We start from the raw sequence: 15,631 nt of genomic DNA on the forward strand, positions 1-15,631 counted from the left end.
TTTTGTGATTCGAGCATGTGGTCACGTTGTGGTCGACACACGGTACGATTCATCAAAGATCAGCGTCAGCACATCAAATTCTTCAGATTCAGTCCGTCTTCAAGTTCGTCCATGAAGCTTTGCTGCTGGTGGAGCGAAAAACTGTCGTGCTTGCTGTACGATTGTTGGAAATTCCCTGTAGATGAACTGAAAACTATGGAACCCTTAGCCCTGAGAAGGCCTGTCAACCTGTTGTGCATCTTGGTCTTTTCTGGAAAGCCACCAAACAATTGGTCCAAAGTGGAGAGACCTGAGCATCAACGCTCAAGTTCTTGTGGGAATCAAACGAGAAGGCCTGCAGCTCTGCGATCTAAAAACAGAAATAAGACTTATTGTTGTCTATCAGCTGAGTCGGGAGTCTGCACAACACAGGGTCTTATGATGCAGAACCCCCCCCCCCCCCCGTGGGTCAGGGGCCCGACGGGGTGGATTTTATCTGTAAGGAGACGAGGATCACCTGATAGAAGCCGCCTCGTTTTCATCCAGGCACATTGCAGTGAGAACAGAGGTGTCTAAGAAAGGTGCTTCTTCAACATGCCTTTGTGAACTCGTCTCTCAAGACGTTGTTATTTACTTAAACGGTTCACATGTTCCTGGAATGAGACATTTCTGTCACAGCCTGGAAACGCCGATTTAAAGTTAATGGCTTTTGATGTTCCTTTCAATGACAACAAAGTTTGCACGTTTGTTTACCACATTTTAGTCTGAGCGAATGGCTGCGACATAATCTTTTTTACTCATGAGAGCAGGTATTTGGGTCTTGTGTTAGAGGGACTTACTGGGCTCTGCAAAGCTTACGGAGCATGGGTAGGAACTGAAGCTGGGGTAGCAATGGAGCATTTTCTGTGTACATCAACTGAGAGCATTAAACATAGCAGTGAGGGGGTTGACACCCTAATATACATTAGTGCTTTTGTACCAGCTAACGATTTGTTTACCAAAATAATGGCAGTAACTCGTCTGGTTGGAGGCGACGCAGAGATAACCACACTGTGGGAGTCACCATCATAGCTCGCTGTTGGCGTTAAGTCAAGTTGGCTGATACGGTACAATTATGGAATTTTTCTTGTAATTTACTTCAGTCAAAGCAAATAAAACACAGTCCAACGACACCAAAAAATAAGTACGGTGAGCACAGTAACCAGCAGTGTGGGTGAACGTGTGCTCGGAGCTTTACATTAGTTACGTGACATGTATTCTGATGTATTCTGTAGGTGATGACTTCGCCAGTCCATGGCGTTCATTAAGCTGACCGAGGTCGACTTCACAATGTGGGTTGGGACACTTCAATCAGTGTCTACTGTAGAGGACATTTTCAAAGCTCATCATCCTGTCAGTCATTTTCTCAATTAAAAAGCGAGTTCATATATATCTGACAGCTTGTATTCATGAATGGGAAACGTTAGCCATGAGCAGCTTTAGGGAAAATTGAGGCTGCAACCCATAGTGTTGACAATCGATTCAAGATTTCTGGTCAGTCGAGTGTGTGATCTCAGTTGGTCATTGTCATTGGTATTTATTTGGCAAACCCCGGCTGTTGCAGCCCAGACAACTATCAGCCTCAAAAGACAACAGTTACCACAACGTCCTCCTCTCAGTAGAAGTGTCTCCATCTCCTGCTCCTCATATGACCCAAGAAGGAGGCCTGTGCATATGACAGCGCTCCGGAGAATAAGTGTTCCAGCATTTTGACGTGCACCGTTTCCCCCTACACCGCGTGGATAAAGCTCTCTTTGTGCCTAAGCGTCACCACACACACACACACACACACACACACACACACACACACACACACACACACACACACACACACACACACACACACACACACACACACACACACACACACACACACACACACACACACACACACACACACACACACACACACACACACACACACACACACACACACACACACACACACACACACACACACACACACGGTTCCAGAAAAAGTGTGTGCACACCCACACAAACAGGGCTCCGCTGTATTGGCACTCAATTGACAGAGACTGAAATCAGCTCCTTTTAGTTTCTTGGCCACAGACGGCTACCGAGGACATTTGGAAAAGCCGGGGCTTCACGAGGCTTTGGCCCCCACAAGAACTGGGTAACACGTTTACAAATGTCATGATTAATGATCTGGGTGTTAGAAAGACTCCACCATTATGCCGAGAACAGAATGTGGGCTTTAAGTGAGAGTCTCAGTGCGATCATGTGGCTTTCAGGAAGTGATTAGCCAGGAGCTCAAATGTGAGAAGTGCATTATGGTGGCTGTCATTGTGACGCGGGAAGTAAAAGCACGGGACTTCACAGGATTTGTCCTCGGGAGAGTTTTACTGAGCTTATCAGTGGGTGAAGTTCATGTGAGTGATCAGATAGCGAGCACAGACATCCAAGTTCAGTGATTGAAAGCTATCCTGTGTGATCCTCCAGACATCAGCCATAAAGTAGACCTCAATGACTCGAGGTGATCCATCAGCTGGCGTGTTTTGTGAATGAACCACGGTCCTTCACCGGTCAGCAGCTAAAGCCGGGATTTACAAAAGAACAGGGGGAAGTGCCGTTTTTCCCCAAGAATTTCCTGCCTTGCCTTTCCTCTTACTCCATCGAGACAAGCCAATCGGGGGAGGTATTCCTCTGGGCACGCAGCAAGAAAAGCAGGACTTGGCTGCTACCGTGTGTTTGTTTGGGAAGATTAATCTGCTTCTTTGCCTCGAGAGTGACTTGTTGTCCAAATGAGCAGCTTAGTAACTGAGTCTATGCCATGTGACTCATTAGTCTCTGTAGAGTAGGCAGTTGCTTTGATACTCGGGGAGGATGCCTTGTATTCAAATTAGAAGAAAAATGCTCATTCAGCATATGCGAACTTCGTGCGCATCTAGCATGGATGGAGCCAAACATCCGGCATCTTCTAGTTCAGGGGCCACATTCAGCCCAATATCATCCTGAATGGGTCAGACGGGTAAAACAGTGCCATAACAACAATAGATTTAAACTTGAAAGTTTTGCTTTGTTGTGGCCTGGAGTATACCTGATGAAAATGGATGTTTTTGGCCTTATGTTTGACACCCGTGACGCAATCCAATCCAATCCAACTTTATTTGTATAGCACATCTTAACACAACAGCCAAGGTTGACCAAAGTGCTTCACAGTTAAAAGTAATAATAAAACAAACAACGCAATGCTTTACTTACAGTCTTAACGTTTGAGTCATGATGATGTAACTTCTCAACTAGGTTTGAAACTAATATCTGTGTGCATCATGAAAAAAACCTGGTGAAATCTATAATGGCATCAGAATACTTCAACAATGTCGGGGTGGAAATTATATGAATTGATCGTGATTGACAAATTCTCCTGTTCCCCGAGTGGCCCCCTGACTTCACCCTCTCACCAACACGAGAGCTAACGCTCTGCATTTCACAGCAGTCAGATAAACCGTCGCAGTGTGAAACCCTCATGTGCACAGGTCTGTGTCAAAGCTGCAGCAGCGTGTTAGGACATGACCTAAATTATTAAACGTGTTGCTTTGTGACCTGCTGCACTTGTCATTCAACATTTAAATGTCAACGCTAATGTCAACGGGCAGGGAGAAATATGTTCAACTTATGGCCATTAGCGTGTTAATCCTCTTTTCAGGCCGTGGATGCTGACTATTTCATGGGGATTATTAGGCTGGAACAAATAAGACCCCCGCAGTGGCTCGCAGTCCCAGAAGGACTTTTTAAAGCTCAAATATGAGCAGGGATTAAGACGGGTGTTTGAGCTTTGAAAGCACACAAACACAACTTAATTGAAAATCTTAGTAAAACATTACAAGGATTAAAGTGTGTGTACTCGAGTGGTGAATAAAAACATTCCAACTATTGCATCAGAAACTATTTCAAATCTCATGAGCATCAATGAAAAAACAAAACCTCTCCTGGTAAAAGGGAGTTGTTTGGATTATGGTGACTGTGTTTGGGTTGCCAGAGTCTAAATCCTGTCTTCTTGGTAAAACCAATTTTTTTTTTTATACTGGCTTCTCGTTTTAAACTGTTTGATGTGCAGAACCACTTTCATTGTGTTTTGGGTTCTACAATTCCAGCCGTTGATGCATTCATTGCCAGACATTCTGAGTCTATTCGTGTTTCCTGCCAAGGATAAATTAGAAGACCTCTGACTTCCACATAATCATACATTACACAATGTTTCCCAAACTGTGGGTCAGGGCCCAAAGCGGGTCACAGACTCATTTTCTTTGGGTCGTCAAAGGCACTCGAAAAGCGTAACTGGTGTCCTATTATCTGTCAATGTAACAGTTTTAGTCAAACTCTAACCACAACTTTTTGAGGTATTCTGCTAACCAACTGACCGACAAACCAACCGACAATACTTTTTCACTGCCCCCCATACATACACTTTTTTTAAAATGTGAAACACCAAATTTGTTAGATACCATGAATCGCCAAATAGCATATTAATGACCAATAATGTAAATAAATTTACCATTTAAATGTAATAAATCCAATAATAACTGGCAAACATTACCTGCATTATGCACACTAAGACACCGTTTACACGACTACATTTCAAGTGAAAATGCATAATTTTTGCAATTTCGTTTCAGAAAGGTTTCACGTTTGCACCGTAACAATTTGAAAACGACGGCCATTTACATGGAAAAGACAGAAACGCTGCAAGCAATGTAGTTTTTATGTTTGGCCGCGAGTTGGCGCTGCTGTTTGTTTCTGTAATGAAAACACACACACATGCACGCAGGGAATAATATGCTACAAACACCAACAATGGCGAGTACACAGACGTTCGAATGGAAGGGATGACGAAGTTGTATTATTACTGGTGACTCTCAATTATAAAACTACCAAGTCCCAGAAAAATATGGAGTCATGACACTGTTGTTATTGTCCATCTAGTCTTGCATGTGCAGAGGACAGATTCATTATGGCCGTGGTGCACATGCGCAGTCACAGTGGTTCAATAAACTTGTGTTTTTCCGCGTTGCCACGGAGACGGAGCATTTCCTTAAAGTTCTCCCTTTGATGCGATTCAAAAAAGTTGGGTTTTCAGTGACTGAATGTAAACACACACCCAGAAGGCAAGGGACGTTTTCTGTTTTCCCTTAAAAACACTGTCATGTAAACAGGGCCAAACTTTGATTTCATTTACAGTTTCGCTGCGACACCCCGAGGGCCAGTCAAGCAGATCCAAACAGCCACGTTTGGCCCCCGGGCCTTATGATGCCCGGATCTAGTCTTGATCATATTTTCTCTGTCCCTTCACAAGGACAGATCTGAGTAAAAAAGTGCTGTCACACACAGTCTGGTCAGTCCAGAACCAGTGTGCAGGAGAGTCCCACCCAAACAAGTGCAAATGTGTCACTGCTGTTCCCACCAGGAAGGAGCCTGACAACACCAGGAAGCTCTGGGATTATTTAAAACATTAAAAAAAAGTTTGCTGCTGCAAGCAAAGTGTGGTAAGCAAATCCTAGAGTGAGGTGCACAGATCTGGACTGGGATGGAGGACTGACCGGTGCAGCTAAAAGTACAGTATGAAGGTACAGTATGAAAGTACAGTATGAAAGTACAGTATGAAAGTACAATATGAAAGTACAGTATGTGCCCCAGAAGTGTGTGTCATACACAGGCATGGTTCATCTGCAGTTCCCAAATAAATAGTTAAAACGTTTAGGAAACACGCGATGTCTGATTACCAGCAAGTTTCCTCAAGTCATTTAAAGACTCACTCATCACGCTTGACGTGATTTGGTGCGCACCGAGCCCCGCGTTTAATCCGCGAGTTTAATCGGTAATCTGGGTTATAAATGAGCGCTCGGATGTGTATGTTGTGCCGGGGGTTGGCCACCCACCTCCTCCGCGTGCTTCCTCAGCGCCTTCTCCCGCTCGTACTGGGTCACCAGCTGCTCGTTGTCCTCCTTCAGCAGCTCCAGCTCCACTTCGTGCTCCTGGTTGACGGCGAACACCGAGTCCAGGTTCTCCAGCACGGCCACCACCAGCGGCATCAGCTCCTTCACCACGTCCTCGCCGTAGCGCTCGATGAGCCGCTCGAACTCGCGGTAGATGGAGCTGGCCAGCCCGGAGACCCGCTCGGACATGACGGACGAGCTGCTGGAGTCGTCCTGGTAGAGGACCACGTCGTCCAGCTCCATGTTGTGACCCCCGGGAGCCTCGGTACTTCTTCTGCCGCCCGCCGGGCTAACGTTCACCCGAGCTAGCCGCCGCGAAGCAGCGAGCCTCCGCCGCCCGCCGTGGACTTTCCGCGACTCGAGCAACGACACTAAAACATAATTAAACTTGTTTCCCCCCTCGCGGTGATACTTCTTAAAAACACACTTTCCGGTTAAATCGGACTTTATTCCGTGTTTACACTCGCAGTCCCGAAAGTCTACTGATTAGTTTCTCGATCCAACAGATGAGCTGCTGCGTTCAAGGACCGTCGCAAAAGTCACACTCCACCGTACTCAACTCTTTCTCGTGCGCAAACATAAAAGACACATTTAGCATATAAAGTTGCGACACTCACATAAATTCCATCAAATCCACAACTTCTCGCCAAAGCTGACAAATAATCGAATTGCGTGATATATATGGATGCTGCCATGTGATTTTCCTTTTCAAGGGGCGGAGAAGAAATTGTAGGAAACTGGTCTAAACAAATAAAAACTATCCTCCCACGCTTACATCAATCAAAATCCAATGAAAATAAGATTTTGCGCTGTTTTCCTCAAATATAGATGCTGCAAAGAAAGTTTTAGCTGCGCTTAATGTGGGTTGACCTCCCCATAATTTACAAGTTTACGAGGATTACTTGAACGTGCCACGAGTGGGTGACGTCACAGTCTAAAAAGAGGCTATAGTAAAAAAAACTGGAAATAATCCGTAGAGATTATATATATTATATATTCAGATCAAGCATTATATTATTGTATGCCTCCTTCAATTAGCTTCAAAAGATGGATGTTTAAACATTTTTTACATGATTAATCCAGGCCAAGCCTGGGGTTCTGTGTGGGGTTTCTATGTTCTTCCAGTCCAAAAACATGATTGTCACATGAATATAACTGGTGACCTTCACAAAAACTGCAATAAAGAATAAAAGTGTGCTTCAATAATGCTTTTATTTACATTTAACAGTTTGAATCTGAAATCATCACGCAGGCCGATTCAAACTTTCATGTTACATGTAATTAAAAAAAAAAAAAGTAGTACCTATGGCAAGTAAACTTTTTTTTTTGCCCACAGAAATGTACAATCGTCCTCAACCAGGTAATGTTTACAACAAACACATGCACTATACCAGCTCATGTAAACACACCCCGTTTAAGTGATTTTTGTTTTTGTAATGCATAGGCACTGTTCCCCCTGAAGTCTCCGCAGGTTCAACACAAGACGGGTTAACGACAGCTGAGGGTGCATTTCTTTCATACAGACGTCCTGTAGGAGGGTGGCGGTTTCACCGCACGCACAAACACAAATGGGGGGGCACTGACAACACAGTGAAACTGGTAGATATTGAACACAACGCACATTCGTAAGAGATCATGGCATTAAAAGTTGCTTGTAAAGTGGAAATAAATGACATTGTTTAAAATAAATAACCAAAAAGTGCAACAACAGCATTTGTTCTTTTTTTTTTTTTGCTCACACATTAGGTGAGTTTCTCTGGTTCTAAGGACAATCAGATGCAAATGTATGTCTTGAAAGCCATATTCTTTGGCTCTGAGACTTTTGGAAGCCGTCTCTGTTCCAGTGGAGACGTGTACGGCCGATCTTCAGACATCGTGGTGCTGGCCGCCGCCCGTGTGCGAGGGGCAGAGCGAGTACGGCCGCTCGCAGGTCAGGCCGTCGAGCGCTCGCAGCAGCACGTCGGGCATGTGATCCGTGAGCATCTGGGGGCTGATCACGATGCTCCGGAAGGACATCTCAGTGGACCACTCCGCACGGTACCGCACCGTGGAGAAGCACGACCTGAGAGGGAGCGAGGAAAACTATTGATTTCCTCATGAAAACGCGTTTTACAGAGCAGGGTTTCATGCTTCATTGCAAAAACAAATAGGATCCACCAGTAGCCCGACATAAAAACGACACTTTCACTGTTTCTGCCATTTCCACGGAAACATGCGTTTTCACTTTAAACATTCTCTTATACACGGGGCCTGAAACACAGGACAAGACATACTTAATGTCACTGTTTAAATGATTTTTTTACAACTTTATTTGACCTGTTAAATATCAAATTTGCAAGTGTGTTTCAAACATTTAGTCAAAAAAGTGAAGCAAAGTTTGAATGCAAAGATTAGTGTGTTTATAAGCAGATGTGGGGCCCCCAGAAAATCGGGGTCCCATAAGTTTAAAAGTTTACAAACCAAATGCACTAAAGTAATTTTATTATGGCATTTATCTATAGAGTAAATCTCCAGATGTGTTTTTGACTTTTATCTTCAGGTTTTAGCCTGCAGCTGGTTATGGAAAGAGAATTTCAACTTGTCACTGCATGTTGAAAAGGTTGAATCTCTTTGTTCTTGAAATCTGTACCACAGTTATAAACATTAAAAACTCGTAACGTCTCGATGATTCCTCGACGAGAACTCAAAAATCAAGCACGCCCCTCATTCGTTGAGCTTCCGGTCACTAATTAGCAGCTGGGCTCACCTCCGCGACGGCCCGTCCTCCGTGATGTGCAGGATGCGTCCGGGCAGGAAGAGGGGCAGGTGCGTGGCGGCGTGCGCGGGCGAGTCGTCCGACGCCAGGCTGTGATAGGACGACGAGTTGCGGATCAGGAGCGACTCCTCCCCGAGCAGCGGCTGGCTGAGCTCCTCCTCCCGCCGGTTGTCCATCTCGGTGGGGAAGTCGTTGGGGTCTCCTCCGAACAGCTCGTACCAGCACCCCTGCAGGAGGATGCGGTACTGCAGCACGCACAAGAACATGAATAAATCAATGAAAACTTGTGATGTAACACAGTGCTGACATCTGGCTTCTTACTTTGGGTTTATTGCAGTTTGACACTATTTTAAGGATTCGTCTCTTCAGGTCCTCCATGTTGGGAATGCTCAGTCTGTCAAAAAAAGAGTGAAAGAGTGTATCAGCTGAGATTAGGAACTCTTTTCTTTCTGCTGGCCATCAAAGGGCAGAATCAAATATAGTCTCCACCTCTCAGACCACACAACATTCTTATTGGTGTTTTGCAGAAAAGCATTAACAAACCGACTCTCACCAACATGCAAAAGCAAGAATCTTAAGAAAATAAAAATAAAAAACATTTTCAAAAAGTTGCACATTCCCCATTTCCATGGGGACAGCATTGGGGCACATTCGAAAAGTTGTGTTTTTCCCATTTCCACGGAGATGGAGTGTTTTCAAAATCTTCCAGTTTCCACCATTTCCATGGAGACAGAGTTGGAGCGTTTTCAAAAACTTGAAGTCCCCCCCCCCATTTCCACGGAGTCAGAGCATTTCCAAAAAGTTGTGTTTTCAGTGGCTCCGAGCGCTGTTGTCATGGAAACGGGATCCAAGATTCTCGGAAGTCCTTTTTTTTTTCCTCTAATATGTGTACATCTAATGTAGAGAAGCTCACAGCAGGCAGAGTGTCGGGCTCCACCAGTCTCTGTTGCGCTGCCAACAAACTCACGTTATTGTTCTCACCTGGGAACCAGATCCTTCCCCAGAACCACCGACACCACAAAGTCTTTGGAGTAATCAGCCAAGGCTTTACTGCACACGCACACACACACACACACACACACACACACACACACACACACACACACACACACACACACACACACACACACACACACACACACACACACACACACACACACACACACACACACACACACACACACACACACACACACACACACACACACACACACACACACACACACACACACACACACGAGAGAGAGGAACACACACAAAGTAAAGCGTTTATTTACAGTATTTTTTCTTTCTGTGCAATCAGACTGTTGGAATCCGGAAAAACAGGAGTGACTATTTACATTTATATGTGTTCTATGACTATGTAACTACAGCAGCTCCAGTGATGAGTCAGTCAATAGCAGTGCACCAATTTTATTCTAAAGCAATAAATATTTTTTTTTATTATTTGGAGTCCCTTTGACATATAATCTGTGATACTAGAATTTGAGGCTTTACTTCTGAATGTATTTGAAGTTTTTAGTTTATATTTAAGGTCTCACATGAAGCGATACTATTTGAACTATGTTTAACAATTTTTGTCAAAAGGTTTTAATTCCAACAATAGTGTATTATTTTGAACATATTGAGGATTTTAGTTATTATGGTTGTTGATATTTGAAACACATTTAAAGTCTTATTTAAATGTATTTAACATTTTACTTCAAATGCATTTTATGTATCTAGGGTTTTTCTTCTTAATACATAATAACATTGATATTTTGTATTGAGTTGAGTATTTATTCTTACGCATGTGTCACATTTAATTTGAAATATATTCTATATTTAACATTTTATTTCAACTGCATTTAGATTTTTTATGTATTTAGTGTTCATAATTTTGGGGGGCGATTTATTTTAAATTATGAGTAATGTGAAACTCTTACAATGTCTCTAAAATTCAATAAGAGACATATATATTCATTGTGAGGAATATATGTAAAGAACAATAGCACAAGACATTGCACACATTACTTTTTGAAATATTATGTCTCAACTGTATTCACATGGTAGAAACTCTCAGATCTGTCTGAGTTACCTCAGGAGGCCCCCTGGTGGAGAGAAGGAGTAGCACTGCAGGGTGGGGAAGGAGTTTCTCAGGAGGACGGCGAGCACTGAGGCCGTGCCAGCTCCCAGACTGTGGCCGGTGATGACCAGCTTGTACTCCTACGAACACCAGTAGGAGATGGAATAACAGTGTAAATCATCAGAGCCTCGATAGAATTTGGAAGAAACCTGAAAAATAACCCGATCCGACCCGGGTGATGTTTCTTACCGGCGCGATGGAGAAAGCCTGGTTCAGGATGCCGTCGTTGACCAGTTTCTTGTAGATGTAGTCCGCCGCCTGGTGAATTCCCTGAAGGAGACACACTGAGCCATCAGCAAACATAAAAGAAAGACCTGTACTGCCTGAGCGGACACTGACCTTGTGGGCGTAGCAGGCTCCAGATACTCCCTCGATGGGGACGTTCTCACATTCAGCAGACAGGTCTGTCAGGACGTCCTGCAGGGGACAGATGAAGATGTCACTGATGTCCAATAATAGTCCTAGATGTTTAGGATGGCCCCTGCTTCAACACACCAGAATCGAGTTACCAAGCTCCTCAGAAAGCCCAATGAGGAGCGTCTCATTGCAATCAGGTGTGTTGCAGCAGGGAGAGACCTTAAACATCCATCCAGACTCTAGACTCCCTGGACCTGGTTGAATGAGGGGTCAACAGGTTGTCAGCAAGCAGGGGAGTCAAACATAAGGCCCATTGGCCAGTTTTGACCAGGGGGAGCTCACAAGACTTTCAGGCCCCAATCAAAGTGACTCAAATACTGATTTCATTGGTGATCCTGACTCACCTTCAATGACAGCGTTCCTCTGACAGCCACCAGAACAGCCTCTCTTTTGTGATCCAGGGCCACGTAGAAGGGGATCTCATAGATCTGCAACACATCGTTCTCGTTCAGGCCCCGTTCAAACAACATTTCGAGTGAAAAGGCATATTTTTTGCATTTTCGCATCAACAAAGTTTTTGTTTACCAGGCAAAATTTTGAAAACTATGTTTACAAAGAAAGATCAGAAATGCAGAAAAGGATGCAGTTAGCACACCAGGCCACAAGGTGGCGGCGGTGGTTGTTTTTGTAATGGAACAGAGTGTTATTGAAAAGATGTGTTTTGCACTGTACCGACAGAGACAGAGTGGAAGCATTTTCATAAAGTTGTGTTTTCCACTGGCTACATTGAGTCTGAGCATTTTCAAAAAGTTGCATTTTCTCTCGTTTCAATGGAGACGGAGGCGGACTGTTATAGAAAAGTTGAATTTTGTCTCCTTTCCACAGAGCTGGAGCCCGAGCATTTTAAAAAAGTTGGGAATTCTCAGTATAAACAGACCCCCTGAAACACAACAAAGTTTTCCACTTTACTTTGAAAATGTTGTTGTGTAAACGGAGCCTCAGATCACCAACAGACTGCAGTATCTGGCAGTCTGACCTGGTTGTGGAAGCTGACGTGGATGAAGTCTCTGTACTGCAGGCCTGTGCTCTGCAGGATGGACGAAAAGTGGCAGCCCAGGTGGTCTCCTCCCACGATCTCGTACTCGGCCCCCCGACTGCGACAGCTGACAGGCACAGACAAGAGAACTTGTGGAGAAGGTCGGGGAGCTTTCACCTTTACCGGCAAGGCTCCTTTCAACGACACCTCACCAGTCTCCGCTGAGTTTGCAGGGTCCGGTGAAGAGGTTGGAGTAGACGTACAGGGGCCAGCCGTAAGCTGCTGCAGCAAACTGCATGCAGTGAGCAGCTTTCTCCAACTCCACCTCCAAGTCTTCGCCCTTCACAGAGAATGAGAAATTGTTGGCCACGTAGTTTGAAAGCCGTGCGCTCCCTGCACGACGGGACACTTACCACTGGAGAGGATGGGCTGTGCGGGACTACGAGGTCGGGGTCTCTGCTCCGCTCCATCTTGTCGTGCTCCTGGTGCAGGAGAGCCAACCCGGCCGCGATGTCGCTGGGCACCAGGTCTGTGTCCTGCAGGGTCGGCACATACAGGGCGCCATGTCAAACACTGCACCAGAGTCACGAGTAATTTCCCAAAACTTGTATTTTTGATGGTGCAATCAGATTGAAGTATGAAGCCTCTGTTCTCATCTGGTGTGTGTGTCATGTGCACGAGCTGCAGGCGTCTCTTACGGAGAAGAATCCGGTGAAGAGCTGCGCGATGCTGGAGAACGCCGCTCGGTGGCTCTCGTCCTGCGGCAGGCAGCAGCACAGCAGCCGCAGCCGGCTCTCCCACACTTTGACCGCAAGCGAGCGGGCGGTGGACAGGAACTGGGTACCCTCGCTGCTCTCCATGTGCCGGACTCCCAGCGGCTCCGCGACCGCAGGCTGAGGACGAGGGTTGCCCAGCGGGTCGAAGACAAAAATCACCCCCAGCGCAGTGAAGAGCAGGATGATCCAGCTGTGGATCAACGAGAAAGATGAAAAATGTCCACTTCTTCCAAGACAGATGACGAACAGGCGAAAACGCATCGTTTTGGTGTTTTCATTTCAGTAAAGTTTAGCGTTGTCACAGCAAATATTTGAAAACATTAAAATAGTTCTCTGTTTTCACTTGAAAACAGCCCACCTGGCGACCACTGCTGCTATGACGGAGCCCACGGTGGCGAGGTCGCAGCCCCGGCTGTCGTCGGACACCCACACTGCCCCCATGCAGGCCCACACCAGCTCGGGCAGGTACAGAACGGCTCGCAGGTACACCAGGGCGGGCATGGAGCGCCGTGGGCCGGGGTTGGTGATGGTTCCTATGATGACGACAACAAACCAGAAATATTGAAACAAACAGGAAAGACTTCAGAGAACGCTGAAACAACCAGAGGAGCAATACACTGGTATTCACAGAGCTGCCTGGCTCATTTGCCAATATAGGTAAATGCTAAGGGTTTGGTGTTTATGAGATTTCTTATTATTTTTACAATTTGCTCCAATCCAAAGCAACTTGATCATCACTGTGCCTCTGTGCGATAAGAAGTGTTCGAGGTGATGCCCATCTGACGCTGGGTGGGTGAAAGACGAAGGGCACTCCAGTCATGTTTCCACTGATATCAAACTAAACAATCTGTTTTGGTTTTGAGTTCTGGTTCTTCATCCACTGGCAAGTTCTGACCTGTTCTCATGATGAGGAATGGTTCTTGCATGTGCGCCTGTGAAGTTTCCCTGGTGGTTTCACAAGGCAGGAACTGACTTGCAGATGCATTTTCCTGCATTGCATATCAGAGAATAACCCGATTTTGACACAGTGGCAGCTCACTTAACAGCAATCTCTCAATGTTGAAAAAAAAAAAAAAATAAACATCAATGCTTTCTTGCATTTTGCTTGGTGGTTTGGCTGCCAGATTGGAGCCTCATGTTTGACACCTCTGCTGTATTCAAAACCACAATGGTGCAGAAATTATCTGTTTCTTTAATTTAACAATCTATCATTTGAGATCCTGGGGTTTTCATGAGCCTTGAACCAGAATAATCAGAATGAACACAGACACTGAAACATTTGCATTATATCTTTCAAAGTTGTGGCGCAGATAAAGAGTATTAGGCAACATTTCTTACCTTGGGCACTGACATAGATGATAGCACACAGAGAGAGGATGATGAGGGCCAGCACCACCAACAGTCCAACCAGATAGGTGTGAAGAACTCCTCTCCCGTTGCAATCGAAGTGACCATTGTGGTAAGAGAACAGGATCATGGTGCCAATCCACCTGAAACAAGTAGAGGAAGACAAAGTAGTGAGGAGTGATTGTAGAGTGAGTCCGTGATCGTGCAGCGAGTTTGTGTGTGATCACACCGATAGAGATAACGGGACAGATCTTACCAGAGGACGCGGAAAAACACCTCCACGGATCCGGGGAACACCAGGTCATCGCTGGCTATCCCCCAGCGCCGACCGAACACCACCATCCCAGGCATTGTGGTCGATGAACCGAGCCTCGATGTAACGTGAACTCGGCCTCCTCAAAGCTTTAATACGGGGGGACTCCCCGCTTTTGAAATCCACTCTTTACGTCAGACATGACTTCCCGTAGCACCGAATGGTTTCCACACCTCAATCTCCGGGCTGCATCCGTATCTTCTCGGTGTGAGCTGGTTCACTAATCTAGCCTCTGGGTGGAGTCCCACAGGGTGCAGTTAGGGTTAGTTAATGCGGTTTAAAGGGAGCTAACAGTATGTTACGTGATTAGCATCTAACATTAGCTATCGAGCTAAATATATTCCGAGAAAAACAAACCGCGGTATCCGTCCGACAGACGCCAGTGTCGGTGAACTAGTGACACAGTAGCATGTTCGCTGGCGTGCCGCGTCGGTTTTTACTGTTAAAAGTTTAGATAATTAAAAAAAAAGGAGTCATGTTAGAAAACGTTCTGCATTGTTTTGCTAGAAAGCGGAGTGTCCGTCTGCAAATGGCTCCCCTTCCACAACTACGAAATAAAGTTCCGTCTTTTTTGTTTTTTGCAAACAAACACCACCCTCTCCCGACGGCTCGTGGGAAAATCACCAATTTGAAGCTCACATCTGAATAAGTCTTTATTTTTGTATCGCAACTAAAGAAAATGCACTTGCACTGTTTTTTTTGTTACACTTTTTTAATTTATTTTTTAAAAGAATGAAAAGCAATCTAAAAAATATATATTTTATTTTCAATTATTCTTCTTTTGAATTGAAAAGCAGTTAGGAACAGCTTTGGCATGATACTTACAACGTTGGCCAGCAGAAATCTTTAAACGATCTACATGTTGTGCACTATAGACACAAGAACCCCGTGTATTTTATTGATAATTGGTAAATTCTGTTGTGAGAACATGTGGTTCCATGGTGTAATGG

At 45.1% G+C, this 15,631-nt stretch overlaps 2 protein-coding genes across 3 annotated transcripts in view; both read right to left on the reverse strand.

The window, feature by feature from the left end:
* The window catches only part of spag9b (sperm associated antigen 9b), a 30,025-nt gene extending 23,524 nt beyond the window's left edge, over positions 1–6,501 (reverse strand). For both annotated transcript variants that reach the window (XM_080464515.1, XM_080464514.1), the window contains exon 1: positions 5,916–6,501. In XM_080464515.1, the coding sequence (XP_080320641.1) occupies positions 5,916–6,215 (300 nt within the window). In that variant the 5' untranslated portion in view covers positions 6,216–6,501. The remainder of the gene's footprint in view (positions 1–5,915) is intronic.
* A 663-nt stretch (positions 6,502–7,164) lies between these two features.
* Positions 7,165–15,230, reverse strand: daglb (diacylglycerol lipase, beta). Its single transcript, XM_080464539.1, has 15 exons — positions 14,625–15,230; positions 14,360–14,511; positions 13,380–13,554; positions 12,944–13,211; positions 12,659–12,781; positions 12,458–12,585; positions 12,246–12,372; positions 11,614–11,697; positions 11,192–11,269; positions 11,042–11,122; positions 10,805–10,932; positions 9,709–9,777; positions 9,049–9,121; positions 8,719–8,972; positions 7,165–8,034 (listed from the first exon to the last, which is right to left on the reverse strand). Exons 1-15 carry the CDS (start codon positions 14,717–14,719, stop codon positions 7,839–7,841), a joined length of 2,031 nt encoding a protein of 676 aa, XP_080320665.1. The 5' UTR covers positions 14,720–15,230; the 3' UTR covers positions 7,165–7,838.
* Positions 15,231–15,631: the final 401 nt, after the last annotated feature.

This window comes from Lipophrys pholis, assembly GCF_963383615.2.
Source record: "Lipophrys pholis genome assembly, chromosome: 1".
NCBI lineage: Eukaryota > Metazoa > Chordata > Actinopteri > Blenniiformes > Blenniidae > Lipophrys > Lipophrys pholis.